General features: G+C 41.9%; 1 protein-coding gene across 2 annotated transcripts in view; it reads right to left on the bottom strand.

The window, feature by feature from the left end:
• The window catches only part of CPNE2 (copine 2), a 267,144-nt gene that overhangs the window by 43,787 nt on the left and 201,850 nt on the right, over positions 1-21,507 (bottom strand). For both annotated transcript variants that reach the window (XM_070760761.1, XM_070760762.1), the window contains one exon: positions 6,722-6,855. In XM_070760761.1, the coding sequence (XP_070616862.1) occupies positions 6,722-6,855 (134 nt within the window). The remainder of the gene's footprint in view (positions 1-6,721; positions 6,856-21,507) is intronic.

The following is a 21,507-nucleotide window of genomic DNA, read 5'->3' on the forward strand; positions in this document are numbered from 1 at the left end:
ATATTCAAATAGTTACAAAAATTAAATATCTCGGCATTAATTTGACAAACAGAGTGTCCAGCTTAAAATCAAACAATTATGATATTTTAATAGACAAAATACAAGCTGACTTGTTGAAATGGAGAAATTTACAACTTTCCTTACTTGGGAGGATTGCGGCCATAAAGTTAAATACTCTGCCCAAAATTTTGTTTCTATTTCAAACAATCCCAATACAATTGAAACAGGAATTTTTCAATAATTTGAATAAAATAACTAACAATTTCATCTGGCAAAATAAACGTCCCCGAATTCGATTAAAATATCTACAAGAAAAGAAAGAAGAAGGAGGACTGGCTCTCCCAATTTGGAAGGATTACTATATTGCTGCATCCCTATCATGGACGAGAGACTGGATGAGCCTAACAAATACCAGACTTCTTAACTTAGAAGGCCACGACCTCCACTTAGGATGGCACTACTATCTCTGGGATGAAAAGCTGACAACCCATAAATATTTCTCCAATCACATGATTAGGAAATCGCTTATTTACACTTGGAAAAAAATTAAACCTAAACTTTATAAAGGAATTCCCATCTGGTATGCCCCATTAGAAGCCTATGTTCATCCCAATTTCCACAAAAGAAACAATATAATAAGATATAAAGATATTCTAAATTCAAACAGGGCAATTAGAACAAGGCTAGAACTAGAAAATCTTGGTCAAAAAGTGGAATGGTGGGAATACCTACAGATTCAAACTAAATTTAACAAAGATAAAAATAAAACCGGGATAAGAAAAAATGCCCTGCTAGATAAGCTATGTACAGGCCCCCAAGATCAGCTAATCAAAAATTTTTACTGTTCCTTAAACTACAATGAACTGGACAATTTTAGCACAAAAATTAATGTCAAAAAATGGAATCTGGACCTCAAAAATGAGATTAAAGAGGAGGAATGGCAAATACTCTGGAGTAGGAACTATAAACTGACTATTGCCACATCCTATAAAGAAAATTTAGTCAAAATGTTTTACCGATGGCATATTACCCCAATTAAGCTAACCAAATTAAATAATAAACTCTCACCAAATTGTTGGAAATGTCAACAAGAATTGGGCACCTATTTCCACCTATGGTGGCAATGTACAAAAGCTAAATTATACTGGAACAAAATTGGAATTTGGATTGATGAAATACTAAATCTATCACTAGACAAAACTCCTGAATGCTTTTTATTGGGCATAATCAGACAAAATCTATCGAAACCCCAAGTACATTTAATTATTCACTTAACAACGGCAGCAAGACTAACTTATGCGCAGTGGTGGAAAAATGATGAGCTACCCCCAAATGAAGCAATAATTAAAAAAATAATATACTGCGCAGAAATGTCGAAACTGACTATATTAGTTAGAAACGAATCATTGGCTACGTTCAATAATTGTTGGGACCCTTTTTATAACTGGTTAGGAAGCAAGAGCGAGAACAACAGGCTACAAGATTGAAATGTCAGATATAAACTTGAACTGTAACAAATCTGGTATAAAGCAACTTTTTATCTAATATAATAACATGAGACTTTATATATATTTGGATATGAATTTTATTATTATTTGTTAATTTCTCTGCAATTCGTTTATTTCAACCCTTGCATTTAACATTCTAGATAAACTATTCGAATCATGGTAATGAGCAAATATAACTGGATCTAGTTTTCGTTTTTAATACAACTCTCCTGTATATTCGCCGATACTTTTATCTTTACTACCTGTTTGGTTTTTGTTTGTTTGCCTTATTTTTTCTTTCTCTCGTATTTTATGTTTTGTATTGTACTATATGTTGTATCAAACGATGTACATGTTTCATTTTTAATAATAAAATTTATTTTTAAAAAAACCAAAAAAACCCCACCTCCGGACTTTGCCTCAGCCATTTCTTCTGAGGGTGGCCCACTGTCTTCTTTCCTCGCTGCCTCCTGTCTGCAGGGCTCTCTCCCGAGGGAAAGAACGAATCGAGGTCTCTCCCAGCCCCCAGAGAAAAGAAGCCTTCCCTTCGATCCGGAGAGCCTGAATCCAAGGGAGCATTTTCCATTCTCTGGACGCTGGAGGAAGAGAAGGGACTCTCTAATCCCTCAGAGAAAATGTAAAATGATCTCTTGGATTGAATCTGCCCGGATCAAAGGGAAGGATCCTTTTCTCTTGGGGCTTAGTGAGATCGTTCCCTTTCCCCAGCGTCTTTTCTCTTGGTTTCTGAATCCAAGGGAGCGTTTGCCATTCTCTGCACGCTGGAGAAAGTGAAAAAACTGTCTAAGCGCTCAGAGAAAGGAATCCTTCCTTTTAATCTGAGAATCCTCAATGCAAGAGAGCGTTTTTTCATTCTCTGGACGCTGGAGGAAGAGAAGGGACTCTATCAACCCTCAGAGAAAATGTAAAACGATCTCTTGGATTGAAGGTGCCCAGATCAAAGGGAAGGATCCTTTTCTCTTGGGGCTTAGAGATCGTTCCCTTTCCCCAGCGTCATTTCTCTGGTTTCTGAATCCAAGGGAGCGTTTTCCACTCTGGACGCTGGGGGAAGGGATATGTCTCTTCTAGCCCCCAGAGAAAAAAGCCCAATGTCACTACTTTCTCCCATGGCGTCCTTGTAGCGGGCTGGAGAGCAAGTGAGTGAACAAGAGAAACGAGCCTTCTCCGGCCAGGCATTGGAAGCTCCGTGGGGGAGGAACAGTAGCCCGGCTGGCACACACAAGGATTCAGGACCAACTCTAGCTTTGTGAAGCTGGAGTCCTCCGTGCCTGCCTCCGCCTCCTCCTGCTGCTGCAGAAAGAAGCCGAGGGGTGCCCTTCTTCATTGCAGCCAGGGAAAGCAGCCTTACTGAGGGGTTGCCTGCTTTTTTTTCTTCCTCTGCCGGCATTCAGGTTCGGTAGAAGGCTGAGAAGCGCCCGGCTGTTTCAGAAGGTGACAGCCGGGCGGATTTTTGCGATCAGCGGCAACGGGTTCGTAAGGTGAAAAAAGTTCGTAAGAAGAGGCAAAAATTTCTGAACCCCGGGTTCGTATCTCGAAAAGTTCGTATCACGGGGGGTTCGTATCATGAGGTACCACTGTACTTTCCTTACTGGCATTTAGCTTTTCAAAAAAATTATTATCATTAATTAACCAATGTGTCAACCACTATCAACAACCCACAAACCACATTTCACATTCCTGGTTTGTTTTACATTCCTGGTAGCAACAAAAATATCACCAGGCTTTCCTTTCTGTCAACAAAACTTTGCTAAATGTTCTTGCTTCTTGCAATTGTAGCATTTTCTCACATAAATATTTCTAGACACAAAGTTCTTTTCTTGCTGAGGTTTGTTTTCTCTTAACAGCAAACGGTCTCTCCGCATACTGGGTTCCTCAAGCAGATGCCCAGTAGCCTCAGTTAAAGTAAGTTCATCTTTGGTCAACATTCCTAACGATGATACATAGGTGTTGTGGCTGTCATCAAGCAAAGATAAAATAATGCACACTTGATGAATCTCTGAGAAGATAAGCTCTTTTTCATGCAGCTCTGCCAAAATCTCCTTCATCACAGTCAAATGAGCTAGCATGTCTCCATTCCAGCCTAAACAGGTACGAAAAAGTTTCATTGTTAGCTGTATATGTGCTCCAACACTACATTTTGTAGACCATGTGTTGTAGTTGCTTCCATCCAAATGAGCAATTAAGAAAGCCTTACTGGACTGGAATGGAACATTGCCGTCTTAATACTGTTACAACAAATACTAACTTTATTTGTTGTCTGGCGGGCCCCAGGGGAAGAGCCTTCTCTGTGGTGGCCCCGACCCTCTGGAATCAATTCCCCCCAGAGATCAGGACTGCCCCCACCCTCCTCGCCTTTCACAAACTCCTTAAAACCCACCTCTGCCATCAGGCATGGGGAAATTGATTCCCCTGGGCCGTTCCATTTTATGTATGGTTTGTTTGGGATGTATGATTGTTTTTTATATTAATGGGTTTTAAATTGTTTTTAGTCATTAGATTTGTACTGTATTTTGTTGTGAGCTGCTCTGAGTCTCCGGAGAGGAGCGGCATACAAATCTAATAAATAATAATAAAATAATAATAACTGTAATACAATGTTGACTAAATTAAATCACACATTAACAAACTACAGTCCATTCTGCCACCATTGAGTCCATAACCAATATTAGTATGTCTCGGTGCAACCTTGGGTGAAACTGTCGACATACACAGAGCAGAGTTATTGCAAGGGTATAGTTGTGTGGTCCAGCCAGTAAAAGACACAGACTTAGTATTTAACAAAGTATTATTTACATATATACAACACAAAGTAGCAAAAGATAAGAATATCTCAAAGTAAACTCCCCCCATAGGGAAAAGGTACTGGTGCCCTCTTATGACCAAACCGGTCAAAGCTCTTAACATCATATTACATCTTTACAGTTATAAACTACCATTGGTAGTTTAATACATGGCAACCCCAAAAACAGGTGAGTACCATGTACTAACATATGTGTTATATAGCACAAATACACACATTAATGGATTAAACACTAGTCAGCATATTTTGTTTTATCCTTTTGAGCCAAATTTAGAATAAGTTCCAAATTTCATAATATTCCCAATGAAAATGACTCCATTGTCATTTTTTTCAATTCTTTAGAATCTAGGATCTTTTTTAGTATTATGCTTTCAGTTGGTACCAGTGGTGGGCAGGAGGCAGGACGGCATGGAACGCTGTTTCACCGGCAAAAATCGAGCTGGCGTGCAGCTCCATCACTGCCGGCCATGCACACGCAGAAGCAATGAAACCAGCCAAAATCTTACTGTGCGACGGACGTTTGTGCAAGATTCGGCTTCTGCGCATGTGCAGCATCCATTTTCTCACCGTCCCAACCAACAGCAACAGCACCCCCCCAAGCTCTGGCTCGGCACCGCTGTCTGCCTAGCCTGGACCCGGACATATCAGCAGTTGCTCAGAGGGCGAGGTGAGCAGACAGAGCGCCCCTCCGCTAAGCGACGTCCTCCCTTCTCCTCCTCGCCCACTTCTGCACAGGTAAGACGTCGCAGTCCGGAACAGAACAAGGGAGGGGGGCAAATGGAGGTGGTCTTACTGGTGCAGAAGTGTCAGAGGGAGGATGTCTTTTGGTGGAAGGGTAGTCTGTCTGTTCCCCTCGCCCTCCGCTACTGCAGCTGATTCATCCAGGTCTGGGCTCAGTGGAGAATGGCGTGCTTCCGGGCCAGGCCTCCAGAGCTGTGCTTTGGGCCACAACTCACCCTTCCGCCCCATTGCTGCACTGAGAGATGCGTCGGGTCAGCTGCTGATGTTCAGTCACTTGGCATTTCCTTGTTTCCGCGCATGCACGGAAGCAAGGAAATACCGGAAATTGTCAAAACGGTGCACATCTGCGCATATGCAAGAAGCTGAAGGGTGCATGCACACACATCCCCTCCACTGGAGTGTTCCAGTAGGGCCACAAATGGCTGCCCATTACTGATTGGTACATTCACTTGCTTCCAATGTTGTGGTAAAGTTGTCGAGTCTCTGGAGAGGGGCGGCATACAAATCCAATAAATAAATAAATAAATAAATAAATAAATAAACAAATTCTCACTGATGTAAGGACGTAAAATATTTTCTTTCTATCTTCTGATCCAGTATCCACAAAAAACAACAAAACTCCAGGCTTCTCCCATCTTGAACATCTCAAAGTGAAGTGCTCCCTGTTTGGAGCAGATGTGCAAAATCCCTAATCTCAATCATGATACACAACCACTGAGTGAGCTCTGTTTTCAAACCACTTCTGAAAATGCTCAAAACAGCCCTTTTGCCCCTCCGAACTTGATGTTTACAATATAACACTTGGTGTGTGACCCAGGGTTGGTATTCTACCAGTTTGGACCTGTTCTGCCTGGCTGCAGGCCATCCAGAAATGAAATAATTAATCAAACACACACATTCACAGGCTTGTACGTCAGCCAAATTAACTCACAGCTTGAATGTCAGAATGTCCAAAGATATCCACAACAAACACGAAACCACAATTCATCAAAGTCTTTCTTCAAACTAAACGATAAACTTCCACACCATCATCTGCAAACCTCCCCTTTTTCAAGACTGCAGCAGCGTCATTAATTCTTAGCACCTGTGACCCAGAATCTGTTTCTGCGTTTGCGCAGCTGCTCTTGACGTCTCAGCATTCTCCTGACCTGAACATTGAGAATAGGATCGTTTATTAAATCCTCCCCGTCTGATTCAGATGAAACTCTAGTTGGAGATCTGACTGGTTCCATTTCCCTCTCTGCCTCTCCAACCCCTTTCTGCTCCATTTCCCTCTCTTTCTCTCCAACCCTTTCCTCATCCCTTTCTCCTTCTGGTTCACTGTCTGATTCCTCTTCCAGCCAGACGGGTCTTCTGTGATCAGACGGCTCCCACTCCTCTGAGTCCAAATCAGCAGCCAGAGGAGCTGGCCTGAAGCCAACCACAACAGGACCGGTTCAGGCGAACCAGATATTCCGATGATCAGGTGGGCCTGCCGGCCCACTCCTGCACTTTACTTAGTTGATTCGTGAAGCAGTGTGGATTACTGCTCCTCAGCTGTGTTTCTCTTCAGCAGAAACGCAGAAATTAAGTTTTCGTAAAACTGCGTGCATACGTGGTAAGTGTGCGATCCCTTAACCGATTGTTAAACTGGCAGGATCCCACCCCTTGTGTACCATTATGGTGTGCCACTTACGTGTCATAGTCTTGGATAATTTGCCCAACTGCCCAGATGGCTGAAAGGTATTCATTGGTCCCCATGGGGTTAATGTAGTGCAAAGATGTCGGATCCCGAGGATTTCCATTGGATGCTGTGAAGTCAATTCCAACCTGCATGTAAAGATGGCAAAAAGACCTCGTTTTATTCCTGAAGTTGCTGGGGGGTGGGGAAGGTGAGGCTGACTGAAATATTTAGCTTTGCTCGAGCAGGAGGGGGGAGAGACTAGAAGGCCTTTGAGGCCCTTCCAACTTTGTTATTCTGTATTCCATAGAATAAGAAACAGCACTTTTATTAAAGTATGATCAGAATAAACCTTGTTTACCAAGATTGAGCACATACAGAAATGTTTAGATTGAGATTAGTTGTGAATAACTACTCAGCCACACACAGATATATTAACGAATTAAAGTTTACTTTGAGAAATAACGTATTCAGATAAACAGTCTAAATTCACATATAACAATCCACATATTACCAAGTACATAGTGTTTCTTACCAGTTGTCTTTGTCAAAATCAGCAAAGATATCAAGCCTCAAACACATTTTAGCTATAATACATAACTACAATATTGAGAGATTGCAGAGCTAACATAACAGTGAGTAACCGTTAACAGTGAGTAGCCAGACAGAGAGAAACAAAGAGACTCAGACAAATAAGCTATAAACTCTAGCTCCCTCTTGTGGCAGTCTGCAACACCTGCAGCCAATATATTGCCAACCCAACAGTTACAGAGTCCTAATAACTTTCTTCTCCTTTGAACAGAAAGCAAGGTGTAGGTGAATTAGGTGTAGAAAGCCATCTTTGATATTTACATCGTAGCAGACGGTTGCCTGACTTTATCTGTGCCTGGAAGCTAATTTAGGATCAGGACTAGTTAGCATTTGAATGGGAGTCCCAAATATGCTTTTTTCCAAGAGGCAACTGGAATTTAACATAACATATTAACAGAGTTGGAAGAGACCTTGCAGGTCATCTATTCCAACCCCCTTGCCCAAGCTGGAGACCCTGTCCCAAAGACATTGAAAATGGGAGGTGACCAGGAAGGGCCAGAACTGCAGGCTAGACAGGTTAGAAGCATCCCGTTAAAAAGAAGTCATGCTACTGAAGTCAAGGAATCCACAAAGAAATCAAGTGTTCCTTGAAGCAGACTTTACACAAAATCCTTGAGTTATGACCATAATTGGGATCGGAACTTCTGTCACTAAGCGATACAGTCCTTAAGTGAGCCATGCTCAGGTTTTGCAATGGTTGTTAAGCGAATCATGCAGTCCTTAGGGAAATCCAGCTGCCTCCATTGATTTTGCTTCTCCTTCGGAAAGATCACAAATGGTGATCTCGTGATCCCTGGGATGCTGCAACCACATTGTAACTACATGCCAGTTATGCCAAGGGCCCAAACTTTGATACTGGGATTGCGGGTGTGCTCTGACAGTGACATTTCCCTTTTGAAGGGCCATTGTAACTTCAAATGGTCGCTAAATGAATCATTGTACATTGAGGTCTGTCTGTTTGAAGATGTGGCAGGAAAGCTGTCAGGAATCAAAAGTAATACAGGATAAATCAGGAAGAGGATATCTCAGGGCGATCCCTTCGCCTTCTAAGTCAGCAGAGCTGTCTGAGGAATTCTGGGAGTTAAAGTCCATGAGTCTTAAGGTTGCCAAAGTTGGAGACCCCTGACTTAGATGACCCTTCTGGCCTCTTCCAACTCTATCATTCATGTCTGGCTGAGGAATTCTGGGATTTGAAGTCCACAAGTCTTAAAAGTTGCCAAAGTTCGAGATCCCTGCTCTAAATTGCTGCTCACTTCTGAACTAAACCCATTGCTAAATATTTTCTATGCCCACCAGAGCTAAGCCTAAACTAAGGGTGCCCATCATGCCATGGGAATGCTAGGGAGTTGAAGGCCATGAACCTTAAAAACCTGCCAAAGTTGGTCACCCTTATTCTAAAACTTCCTTAAATCTAAGCTAGAAATAGGAGAAATTTCCTGACAGTTAGAACAATTAATCAGTGGAACAGAAGTTGCCTCCAGAAGTTGTAAATGCTCCAAAATGGGGAAGCTTTTAAGAAGCGGTTGGATAACCTTTTGTCTGAAGTGGTGTAGGGTTTCCTGCCTAGGCAGGGGGTTGGACTAGAAGACCTCCAAGGTCCCTTCCGTCTCTGTTATTCTGTACTTGTCTGATTTCAGTTTTAGAGAGATGCCAAGGTCTTGGGTTTGCATTTCATCTGCCTTGAAATAGTGTCATTATGTAACGGTTCATGCTGCACACAGAAGCACATTTGTGCCTGTTCCCGTTTCTATGGCAATACTTCCTCACTTTTCCTGTGTGTCTCCTTAAGTCAACACAACAAATCAAAACTGAAGCCCCACATTTGTGCTGCAGAGCGCTTCAAAACTACTGTAGGCTGCAGTAGTTTTGGCACAAGGGGTTGGAAAGGCCAAAATTCATAGCTTCCCCGGCTGCCAGTGGGAAGAAAGAGTAAAATCCTCTATTGCACACAGGAAATTGGAACAGAATAGAGCTGGAAGAGACCTTGGAGGTCATCTCGTCCAACTCAGGAGACCCTGCACCATTTCATACCAATTGCTGTACATTCTCTTCTTCGAAGCCTCCAGTGATGGAGCATCCACAACTTCTAAAGACAACTTCTCTTCCACTGGTTGATTGTTCTCTGGCAATTTCTTCTAGGTTGCTTCTCTCCTTGATTAGGAATGAATGAATAGACTGGAAGGGACCTTGGAGGTCTTCTAGTCCAGCCCCCTGCTCGAGCAGGGGAACCTATATGATTTCAGATACGTGGCTGTCTAGTTTCTTCTTAAAAACCTCCAGTGATGATTAGTTTCCATCCATTGTTTTGAATGCTGGTGCTTTGGAAAATAAATTGACCCCCCCCCTCTTCTTTGTAGCAGCCCCTCAAATACTTGAATACTGCTACCACGTCCCGCCTAGTCCTTCTTTTCTCTAGACTGATCAAACCCAAATTCCTGCAACCGTTTCTCATGTTTTAGCCTTCAGGCCTTTAATCATCTCAGTTGCTCTTCTTTGCACTTTTTTTTCAAAGTCTCAACATCTTTTTTTTTGCAATGTGGTGACCAAAACTGGATGCAGTGTTCCAGAGGGGGTCCTACAAAGGCTTTGTGAGGTGGTATTAATAATTCATGTGATTTTGATACAACCAAGGACTGTATTGGCTTTTCTGACTGGTGCTACACACTGCTGGCTTATATTGACAAAACTTTCCAGGGAAAAGAGCTTTGAAGTTTTAAATCCAAATGTTATTAAAATTAGGGCAGGCTAGTGCGGAGGTAGACAAAGTTGGCTCTTCTATGACTTGTGGACTTCAATTTCCAGAATTCCTGAGCCAATCATGCTAACTCAGGAATTCTGGGGATTGAAGTCTACAAGTCATAGAAGAGCCAACTTTGCCTACCCCTGGGCTTGTGGATCCTCCATGAAGCATCTGAAACTCTTTATGTAATAGTGATTATGCTTTCCTTCTTTCTTTAGTCCAAGAAAGCAATCACTGAACACACCAATGTTGAATAACGTTGAGCCACGGTGGAGCAGTGGTTAGAGTGCAGTACTGCAGGCTACTTCTGCTGCCTGCCGGTTGCCTACAATTTGGCCATTCGAGTCTTACCAGCCCCAAGGTTGACTCAGCTTTCCATCCTTCCCAGCAGGGGTGGTATTCACTTATCTTTTCTATCGGTTCACAAATGTGAGCACATGCATGCACGCTTTGCTCCCCTGTGCCTTGTTCTGCACATGCACACAGCCTCAAAAATGCAAAGGGCTTACATCTGGGTGGATGGGCAGAGCCACCCAAAGTCAGCACTACTGGTTGACCAGATTTGAAAGCACTGGCTGAATACCACCCCTGCTTCTGAGGACCCAGATTGTTGGGGGCAAGATGCTGGCTCTGAAAAACTGCTTAAAGAGGGCTGGAAATCACTGTAAAGCAGCCTATAAGTCTAAGGGCTATCTTCCTTCCTTCCTTCCTTCCTTCCTTCCTTCCTTCCTTCTTCACTCCATTTCTCCTTCCTTCTTTCCTTCCTTGTTCCCACCATTTTCCTTCCTTCCTTCCTTCCTTCCTTCCTTCCCTCCCTCCCTCCCTCCCTCCCTCCCTCCCTCCCTCCCTCCCTCCAGACGTGGGAGAGTTGTATTTTCAAACTAGCAAGATTCCTTTAAAGTAGTTTTGCAACAAAGTAGAATTTGTTTATATGGTTTTGTTTTCTGTCTGGTGCACTTGACAAGGCTGCCAATGACATATCCTTGAGAGTATGGACATTGTTTGGTCACCCAATCTTGATGGACGATTTTCAAATTTTATTACATATCTGTAGCCCTGACATTCCTTGGTAGCTGTCAAGGTACAAGAAACAAGGAAGCAGGATAGCACTGCGAGTTTATTCCCTGCAAAGTATGCAAAATAACCTATTTATTTATTTATTTGTTTGTTTGTTTGTTTGTTTTGTCAAACAATTATAGGGTAATAATTTGTACAAATTAAACATTAGATAAGTAATGATAAAGAGTAACAAAATATGACAATAGGACAGGGACAGTAGGCATAATGGTGCGCTTATGCACGCCCCTTACAGACCTCTTAGAAAGGGGGAGAGATCAATTGTAGATAGTCTAAGGTTAAAGATTTTGGGGTTAGGAGTAGAAACCACAGAATCAGGTAGTGCATTCCAGGCGTTGATTACTCTGTTGCTGAAGTCGTATTTTTTGCAGTCAAGTTTGGAGCGGTTGACATTTGGTTTAAATCGATTTCGTGCTCGTGTGTTGTTGCGGCTGAAGGTGAAGTAGTGGTTAACAGGTAGGACATTTTGGTATATGATTTTATGAACTATAACTAAGTCGGAACAGAGAAGACGGAGTTGTAAGTTGTCTAAACCAAGAATTTCAAGTCTGGCGGAGTAAGATATTTTGTTGTGAGAAGAGGAATGAAGGACTCTTCTTGTGAAATATTTCTGGACTCTCTCAATTGTGTTGATGTCAGATATGCAATGTGGGTTCCATACAAGTGAGCTGTATTCTAGGATTGCTCTGACAAATGTTTTGTAAGCTCTTGTTAGCAGTTCAAAATTACCAGAGAAGAAGCTGCGAAGGATTAGGTTAACAACTCTTAAAGCCTTTTTGGCAATGTTGTTGCAGTGGGCTCTAGGACTTAGGTCATTGGATATGAGTACTCCAAGGTCTTTGACAGATTAAGGGTTATCAATAAGTTCAATTCCTCCAAGTTTATTTTTTAGTATTCTGATTCTTTTTACCAATGCGTAAGACAGAGCATTTAGTGGTGGAGATTTGAAGTTGCCAGGTTTTAGACCATTCTGCTACATGGTCAAGGTCTTTTTGAAGGGTAGCAGCATTGTTGGTGTTATTAAATAGTTTTACATCATCTGCGAAGAGAATGCAATTGCTAGTGATGCCATCACAAAGATCGTTTATGTATAGTATGAATAGTGTGGGTCCTAAAACACTACCTTGAGGGACACCACTGTTAACAGGAGCAGGAAGAGAAGTGGCACTTCCTATTTTGACCACTTGTTGTCTGTTAGATAGGAATTCTGTTAACCAATAGTTCAGAGATGCCGTAGGATTTGAGTTTCAGAAGAAGTTTGTTGTGGACAACTGAGTCAAAGGCTTTGCAAAAGTCGATATAGAAGGCATCAATTGGATTATCTTGGTCAAGTTGAGTGGTCCAACTGTTTTTACAGTGTAAGAGTTGTAGATTACAGGATAATTTTTTTCTGAAACCAAATTGTTTATTGGAAAGTAGGTTATTAGCTTCAAGGTGGAGTGTAATGGATTGGTTTATGATTGATTCCATAACTTTGCAGGTGACACAAAACAAGGAGATAGGTCTGTAATTTTCAATGTTGCTTGGATCTCCTTTTTTGAAGATAGGGATGACTGTGGCAAGTGACCATAGTGGGTAGGGAGCTAGTACTGAAGGATTTATTAAAAATTATGCTCAGAGGTTCAGCCAAGGTGGAGGAGAGCTTTTTAAAAAAGTATGCACATAGTCCATCTGGTCCAATAGATAAATATGGTTTTAGGTTGTGTAATGCCTTTCTAACATTATCTTCTGTAAAATCAATTTGTGTAAGATCATTGAGGCTATTTGTGGCGCGATTAAGAAATGTTGGGCATGAGCCATTGTTGTTAACAAAGACTGAGCTGAAAAAGGTGTTAAAGAGGTTGGCTTTGACTGATTCATCATTATGGTCTATGTTGTTTGGTCCTTTAAGGAGTGGGATGGATCTAGAATTTTTGAGTTTAGTGTTAACAAAGTTGTAGAAGGCACGAGTAGACTTTGTCCGTAGAAGGTTTTCTTCTTGGATGATGTGATAATTGGTACATTCAGTCTTTATTTGGTGACACAAATTTTTATAGCGGCTTTTAAAGTTTGAAACATGGCCTGCTTTATTTTGGCGCCAAAGAGTTCTTTTTTTGGTTTGGAGCTTTCTTATTTTTATGGGTAATTTGTTTTTCTTAGTTTTGGTGAATATTAGTGGTACGTATAATTTGATGACTCTTTGGATTTCAAGTAAAAACATATTGTAGTGGCCTTCAGTAGTGATGCAATTAGAGAAAATTGTGTGCCAGTCGAGAGGTGAGAGGTAGGCTTCGATGAGGTGTTAACTGGCCTTTTTGAAGTTATAGTTGGTTGTCTTTTTGTTAAGATGGTTTTTGTGAGGGTGTATGTTTAGGTAAAACTCAATCATGCTATGGTCACTGTTAGAAAAGGGTTCTTTTATTTGTAGTCAGTAAATTAAGTGTAGACTGAGGTCAAGACAATTGTTAAGTCTAGTGTTGTTAGTAACTAGTTGATATAGTCCTAAGCTAGTAATGGCATTGTAAAGGGTTGAATGTATGGGTTCAGTGGAACATTTGTTTAGGATCCAGTTTATATGTGGAAGGTTTAAGTCTCCAAGAAATATAAGAGGATGAGGTTGGGAGCTTGCCCACGTTAGTAGTGAGGTTAGTTTGTTCGCGTGTGTGATATCATTTATTTATTTATTTATTTATTTATTTATTATTTGGATTTGTATGCCGCCCCTCTCCGAAGACTCGGGGCGGCTCACAACAAGTGAAACAAATCATAAATAATCCAATTAATTAAAATATTTAAAGATTTAAAAAAACCCATATACTAACAGACACACACACACAAGCATACCATGTATAAATTAAACGTGCCCAGGGGGAGATGATTTCAATTCCCCCATGCCTGACGGCAAAGGTGGGTTTTAAGGAGTTTACGGAAGGCAGGAAGAGTAGGGGCAGTTCTAATCTCCGGGGGGAGTTGGTTCCAGAGAGCCGGTGCCGCCACAGAGAAGGCTCTTCCCCTGGGGCCCGCCAACCAACATTGTTTAGTTGACGGGACCTGGAGAAGGCCCACTCTGTGGGACCTAATCGGTTGCTGGGATTCGTGCGGCAGAAGGCGGTCTCGGAGATATTCTGGTCTGATGCCATGAAGGGCTTTAAAGGTCATAACCAACACTTTGAATTGTGACCGGAAATTGATCGGCAGCCAATGCAGACTGCGGAGTGATGGTGAAACATGGGCATACCTAGGTAAGCCCATGACTGCTCTCGCAGCTGCATTCTGCACGATCTGAAGTTTCCGAACACTTTTCAAAGGTAGACCCATGTAGAGAGCATTACAGTAGTCAAACCTTGAGGTGATGAGGGCATGAGTGACTGTGAGCAATGAGTCCCGGTCCAGATAGGGCCGCAACTGGTGTACCAGGCGAACCTGGGCAAACGCCCCCCTCGCCACGGCTGAGAGATGGTTTTCTAATCATAATCTGGAGCTCTATAACATAGAAAGAAGCGAAGTGTAGTCTCTAAAGTCAGTTCACAGAAGATGGTTTCAGGAATAAAGTTCTTGTTTAACTTGCATTTTTTAAAGGTTGAGTGATTTCTTGTAGAAGATTGCAACACCACCTCCTCTGCGGGATTCACGGTCAGAATGGTAAACTTGATAGTCACTTACTATGATAACGGAGTCAGGGAGGGATTCATTTAACCATGTTTTGCAGATAAATATGATGTCGAATTTAGCAGTTTGTAGTAAGAGAAGGAGTTCAGGTATTTTATTAATGATGCTTCTTGATCTAATAATCTACTAATACAACTACTGATCTACTAATGGAGAAGACGAATTGCCGCCACTACATGAGTCAACCAATCTCAAGGGGGGCTGGACTTAGGTTTCTTTCAGAGGCACTGGGACTCCAAACTGAGAATGCCTTTGACCCCATCCTCACGTTTGACCTGGTCATCTCCTTCAGTAGCTTCCCATTCAAATACTGATCGGACCAGACTCTGCTTAGCTTCTAAGTTCAAACAAGAACTACCAAAAGCTAAGGAATAAAAATGAGAAAACCTAGTCTAAGCACACATATTATGGACTTATTTATTATTTATTTATTAACCAAACTTATGAGCCGCCCTTCTCCAAGGACTCAGGGCGGCTCACATCATATAGGAAATACAAAAACCAATTCAGAAGTCCAATATTAAAACAATCTAAAAAAACCCCTAAAAACCCCAAATTTAAAAACATACACTTCCTACCATCAGTTATTTCCAAAGCCATGGGAAAAACTGCCAGCTCTGGATGTAAATAAATTAAAGTGTATCTCTTTCCCCAAATGGTTGAACTAATATTAGTATCATTATGTTAGAATAATTATTGGAATAGAATTTTTTATTGGCCAAGTGTGATTTGATACACAAGGAATTTGTTCCTGATGCATAAGCTCACAGTGTACAGAAAATAATAGGTCACAGATCATGATATAGATTATAATAATATAGCACAGAATAGCAGAGCATAAAATTCAAACCTTTATTGTCAGAGTACTGCGTGTGTACAGTGAGGTTGATTGAACCTCCCTTCTGCGCCCCCCAACGTAATGCAACTCACAGGGAAAGACAGGAAATCCCAGTGAATCCTAACATACACCCAGTCCTACTCCTCCATGTGAACGGATTGCGATTCGCGCCAGCCCCGCCAGTCAATCGCACTTTGTTTTTGTCATTATTTTTCATTCAGGAGCCTGACAGCCCACAGATAACATACACACAACATAACCTAACAATAATTATATTTGTTAATAAATATAATATAAAATCATAATATATCATCATATCATATTATACTATGTTATATTATGTTACATTACAGTATAATTAATTATAATGGCTTAATACCAGACTATTTATGGGACCATCTCGTACTGTATACCTCCCAGAGACCAATAAGATCTCACAGGGTTGGCCTTCTCCAGGTCCCGTCGACTAAGCAATGCAGGCCGGCGGGACTGCGGGGAAGGGCCTTCTCGGTGGCTGCCCCGGATCTATGGAACCAACTCCCCCCCACCAATATCTGTACTATTCCCCCCCTCCTGGTCTACCGAAAGGCTGTGAAGACCTAGGGGCCGTGAACATTTACATCTCTCACGGCCAAATTGTATTGAGTGGTATGCATGTATGTTGATTGGATTATTTGTGTTTTGGTTTTTATAACAGGTTTTGTTGTTTTAACATTTATATTTGACTTCTTTTATCATTGTAATTTGTATTTTTATATTGTAGTAAGCCACCCTCTGTCCCATTGGGATTAGGCGGCATAGAAATCAAATAGACGGACGGACGGACGGACAGACAGATAGATAGATACTCCCAACGTCTTCCCTCTGCCTGCTACTTCAAATAGACACTATATTGTAGAGGGATGCGGTGATAGATTAATTCAGCAGTAACTTAAACTTCCTTTGCTTCAGTATTTGGGCTGCCGAGTCCGTCTGAGTGGTACTGCCCTCCAAGCTGAACCCAGTTCCTGGTTTGGTCAAAGACGTTTGGCCAAACTTTTCGGGGACACAATGTCCCAAATTAACTAAGAGTGCAAATGTCTGAAAGGAATTTGGATGTCCTGCCTTAGGCAAGAGCATGCTTTATCTCATCGCTATCTGCCTAATTGGAATATAATTCTTCATTTGCTCAAGTAATGAGGTTATCAAGGAAATGTGCATAAGAAATCATAAGATATATAGTCAGTGCATTTGGGCCAAAGCAAATTCAGCCTGGCTGGGGGTTCTTAGGTCAAATAAAGTGAATGCGTAGATGTGCTGGGTTGCATTCCTTAAATCCCAGGGACTGGATTGCTGTCACTGGGTTGTTTTGAACTTTGAGACAACAACAATCTGAATTGCAGTGATGAAGTGGCCAAACTATTCTCCAAAGCACCAGAGGACAGGACAAGAAACAATGGGTGGAAACTAACCAGAGAGAGAAGCAACCTGGAATTAAAGAGAAACTTCCTAACAGTGAGAACAATTAATCGGTGGAACAGCTCGCCTCTGGAAATTGTGGGCGCTCTATCACTGGAGGTTTCTAAGAATTTGGACAACAACCTGTCTGAAATGGTCCACGGTCTTCTGCTAGAAGAAGGGGTGGACTAGACTTCCAAGATCCCTTCTAACTCTGTTATTATGTAAAGGTAGTGTTTAACTTAACAACTATAATAAAGCTCAAAATTTCTATGCGAGCAAGAAAGGAGTTAAGTGCGTTTTGCCCCATTAAGTGCGTTTTGCCAAGGGGATCACTGAATTCCTTAAATTAGTAACTGGTGGCCAAGTGAATATGGCTTCCTCGTTGTTTCTGCTTGTCACAGGACTGTGATGGTGAATCTATGCATGCATGCCACAGGTGGCACATGCAGCCATATCGGAGGGCACATGAGACTTTACCATGTTTCAGCTCCAGTGCACATGTGTGCGCTGGCCAGATGATTTTTGGCCTTGGAAAAGGCCGTTTCACCCTCCAGACGCTTCAGGGAAGCTGAAGCCCTGTAGGCAACAAAAATCGTCCAATGGACAATCCAGCAGTTAAGAAAAACGCACCTCCAGTTTGTTGTTGTACTGTTTTTGTACTCCGGAAGGTTCAGGGAAGCTTCCTGAAACCCCAAAGTGCAAAAAACAGCACAAGGGGCAAACCGGAAGTGTGTTTTCCTGAAATTTCCGGTTTGCCCATTTGGGGCATTTTTTCCCACCTGCCAGGCTTCAGAAAGGCTTGTGTGCATGCGCGGGGGGCAGCACATAGAGGTTGCACATGTGTGTGTGTGTGGGTAAGCACTTGCACGCATGCTAGCCCATCCACACACGCCCCCTTTGGCACACGAAACAAAAAAGGTTTGCCATCACGGCCGTAAGGTCAGAAAAGCTGAGCACAGGATCCTGGGACACTGGGCAACCATCATGGGGATGGTAAAAAGTGTGAAAAATAGTCATGTGTCTTTTTTTTCCTGAGATGTTGTAACTTTGAACAGTCACTGAATGAATTGTTGCAAGTCAAGGACTTACCTGTATAGCACAGACTTTAAGACTTGTGGACTTCAACTCCCAGAATTCCCCAGCTGAGAAAGATTTAAGGCAGAGATCCCCAAACTTGCTGGCTGGAGAATTCTGGAAATTAAAGTCCACAAGTCTTAAAGTTGCCAAGTTGGGGGCAATGTACCCTCTAATTTTTTTTCGGTGTGGGCGGAAAAGTATAGTGTCTGAGCGACAGTCCCTTTGGGACTGGGCAGCATAGAATAATAAATAAATAAATAAATAAATAAATAAACAAAAAAACAAACAAACAAACAAACAAGAAAAAAATCCCTTTTATTAAAATAAATTAATAATTTTAAAAAACCCAAAATCCATTACTATTAAAACTAAATCAACCAGCAAAACCAAAAACATAACTATTAATAAAAACAGGTGAGGGCTGGGTTTTTTTTCTCTGTTATTATTTAAGTGCTTTTACCATATGCTTTAAATCAAGTCACTTCTCTCTCTGTTTCTCTCTCCTGTCATTCTCTGCCTCAATCATTTTCTCATTTCTCTTTTCTCCCCTTTTTCCTATCATTTCTCTCTATGTCTTCCTTCCACTCTTCTCTCTCTTGCTTTCTCTGTCTCTCTCTCTTACTCTCTTCCTTCCTCTCTCATCTCTCTCTTTCTTTCTTTCTTTCTTTCTCTTTCTCTCTCTTTCCCCCTCTTGGTCTCTTTCTTTTTCTCACTTTCTCCCTCTCTTGCTTTCTCTCTCTCTCTCACTCTTTCTTGTTTTCTTTCTCACACTCTTTCTCTCTCTTGTTCTCTCTCTTGCTATCTCTTTCTCTCCCCCCTTTCTCTCTCTCTCTCTTTCTCACTTTCTCTCTATCTTGCTGTCTGTTGCTCTCACTCACTCTCGTTCTCTCTCCGTTCTTCTCAGCGGAGGCTGGTAATATTCAATGTTGGGGGGCGCGCGCGATTGCGCGCGCTCCCTATCTCCATACCAGGCCACTCGGAACATTCAAAATAAGAAAAGCCTTCGCTGGCGAAAGTGTTTCTTATTTTGAATGTTCCGAGTGGCCTGGTATGGAGATAGGGAGCGTGCGCAACCTGCCCCGCCTCTCCTGCAACCCCCTTGCTGAGAGCCCGGGATGAAAGTGCTCTCAGCAAAGGGACTGAGACGGGCAGGGCGTGCGTTCCGGGTGCGGAGGAGCCGCGCCCAAAGGTAGGCGGCGGAGCAGAGGGGGCGGATCGGGCAGGGGGCAGTGACGAAAGGCCGAGGGGGCCAGAAGCAACATGGGGAGGCAGGGGCGACTGCGGCTCCCTTCCCTTCTGCTGCCGGCGCCTCCCCGCCCCCGCAGGACTGTGCGCCCATGGAAAATGGGGACTGCGCGCCCATGGAAAAGGGCGCGCGACCCGGTATTTTGGGGTGCGCGCGCGCTCACGTGCGCAGCCTACAGGGAACGGTGGTTGGGGGTATCAATTTTTTTTCTCTCCATCTTAAAAAAATGAATGAAATGAAAACACAACATCAATGCCTAACTATATATATATATATGTATGTATGTATGTATCACGTTTTCGGCTATGAATATATGTATCACATGTTGTCGGCTATGAATAAATTAACTGCCTTGAAATGGCCCTGGGTTGGGCCTAGAGGCAAAAAGGAACTGTGACGTTCCTTCAATATACCAGGGTGATCCGACATTAAAAAAACAAACAAACAAACAAACAAACAAACATACATACATACATACATTTATATATATATATATATCAATCAGATGTTTTTTTTGCTGAATTTGAAAATTAAGGGAGACTAGGATAGATCTATTTCGGCCTTATTTTGGCCTCATCAGCTAGCCATACCCACCGGACTTGAACCTTCAACCTTTGCCTTGTAAGGTAGAGAATTATCCTCCAGGCTACAGTATCCAATTCCTTCAGCTCTATATATATTTGTTTTCGTAGATTTTCATGGGTACAGGTATGACAGTCTTGGTATATTCGGGTTTCTTCCCGTGTAGGATTCAGAAATTTCTGGCAACATTTCGACGAGGTCCCACTCGTCATCTTCAGGCTGGTGCTTCTGTCCTTGTTCTATATTCTGTATGCATCACGTGTTTTTTGCTGAAGTTTTTTAAATTAAATTAAAATTAAGCTGAAGGGATCAGGTCTGGTGGCCTAGAGGTTAATTCTCTGCCTTACAAGGCAGAAGCTGCCGGATGAAATCCCAGTAAGGGTGTGGCTAGCTGATGAGGCCAGAACAAGGCCAAAATGGTGCCATCCTAGTCTCCCTTAATTTTAAAAATTTCAGCAAAAAACATGTGATACATACAGAATATAGTTGTCGGCTATGAATAAATTAACTGCCTTGAAAGGGCCCTGGGTTGGGCCTAGAGGCAAAAAGGAGCTGTGACGTTCCTTCAATATACCAGGGTGATCTGACATAAAAAACATATAGCCCCACCCTGGTACAGAGCTGAAGGGATCAGATGAAATGAAAATAGAATTTTAGGATGTTTTGTTAAGTTTTTAAGATATGAAAATTGTAGATATAAATTATTTTTTTTCTCCACCTTAAAAAAAATGAATGAAATGAAAACACAACATCAATGCATATATATACAGTGTTCCCTCGATTTTCGCGGGTTTGAACTTCGCGAAAAGTCTATACCACGGTTTTTCAAAAATATTAATTAAAAAAATACTTCGCTGTTTTTCCCCCTATACCACGGTTTTTCCCGCCCAATGATGTCATATGTCATTGCTAAACTTTTGTCCGCCTTTAATAAATATTTTTTTAAATAAACTTTAATAAATAAACATGGTGAGTAATAATCTAAATGGTTGCTAAGGGAATGGGAAATTGTAATTTAGGGCTTGCTTTGACTGCACAGACTGGAATATTTTTAAAGACACCTCAGCAGATCTAGATGAACTCACAGATATTGTAACATCATATGTCAGCTTCTGTGAAGACCTATGTGTACCAACCAGGAACTTGCAAATATACAGTAACAATAAACCTTGGTTCACAGCCAAACTCAAGCAGTTACGTCATTCCAAAGAGGAAGCCTACAGAAAGGTGATAGAATGCTGTACAATCAGGCCAGAAATATATTAAAAAGGGAGATCAGAGCAGCAAAAAGGAACTACTCTGAAAAGCTAAAGAATCAATTCTCAACAAATGAACCAGCAAACATGTGGAAAACTCTCAAAAACATCACCTGTTACAGCAAACCACCTTCCCAAGCTGAAGGAGATCAGCAATTGGCAGATGACCTGAATGTGTTCTACTGCAGGTTTGAAAAGAAACCTCAACCACTTATCTGCACAACCTCCATCCCAGACACACCAACAATAGCTAAATCTTCTACAACTGAACCCATCCCATTGGGTTTACAACCCCTAGTGATCACA

Source organism: Erythrolamprus reginae, chromosome 9, assembly GCF_031021105.1.
Source record: "Erythrolamprus reginae isolate rEryReg1 chromosome 9, rEryReg1.hap1, whole genome shotgun sequence".
Taxonomy (NCBI): domain Eukaryota; kingdom Metazoa; phylum Chordata; class Lepidosauria; order Squamata; family Dipsadidae; genus Erythrolamprus; species Erythrolamprus reginae.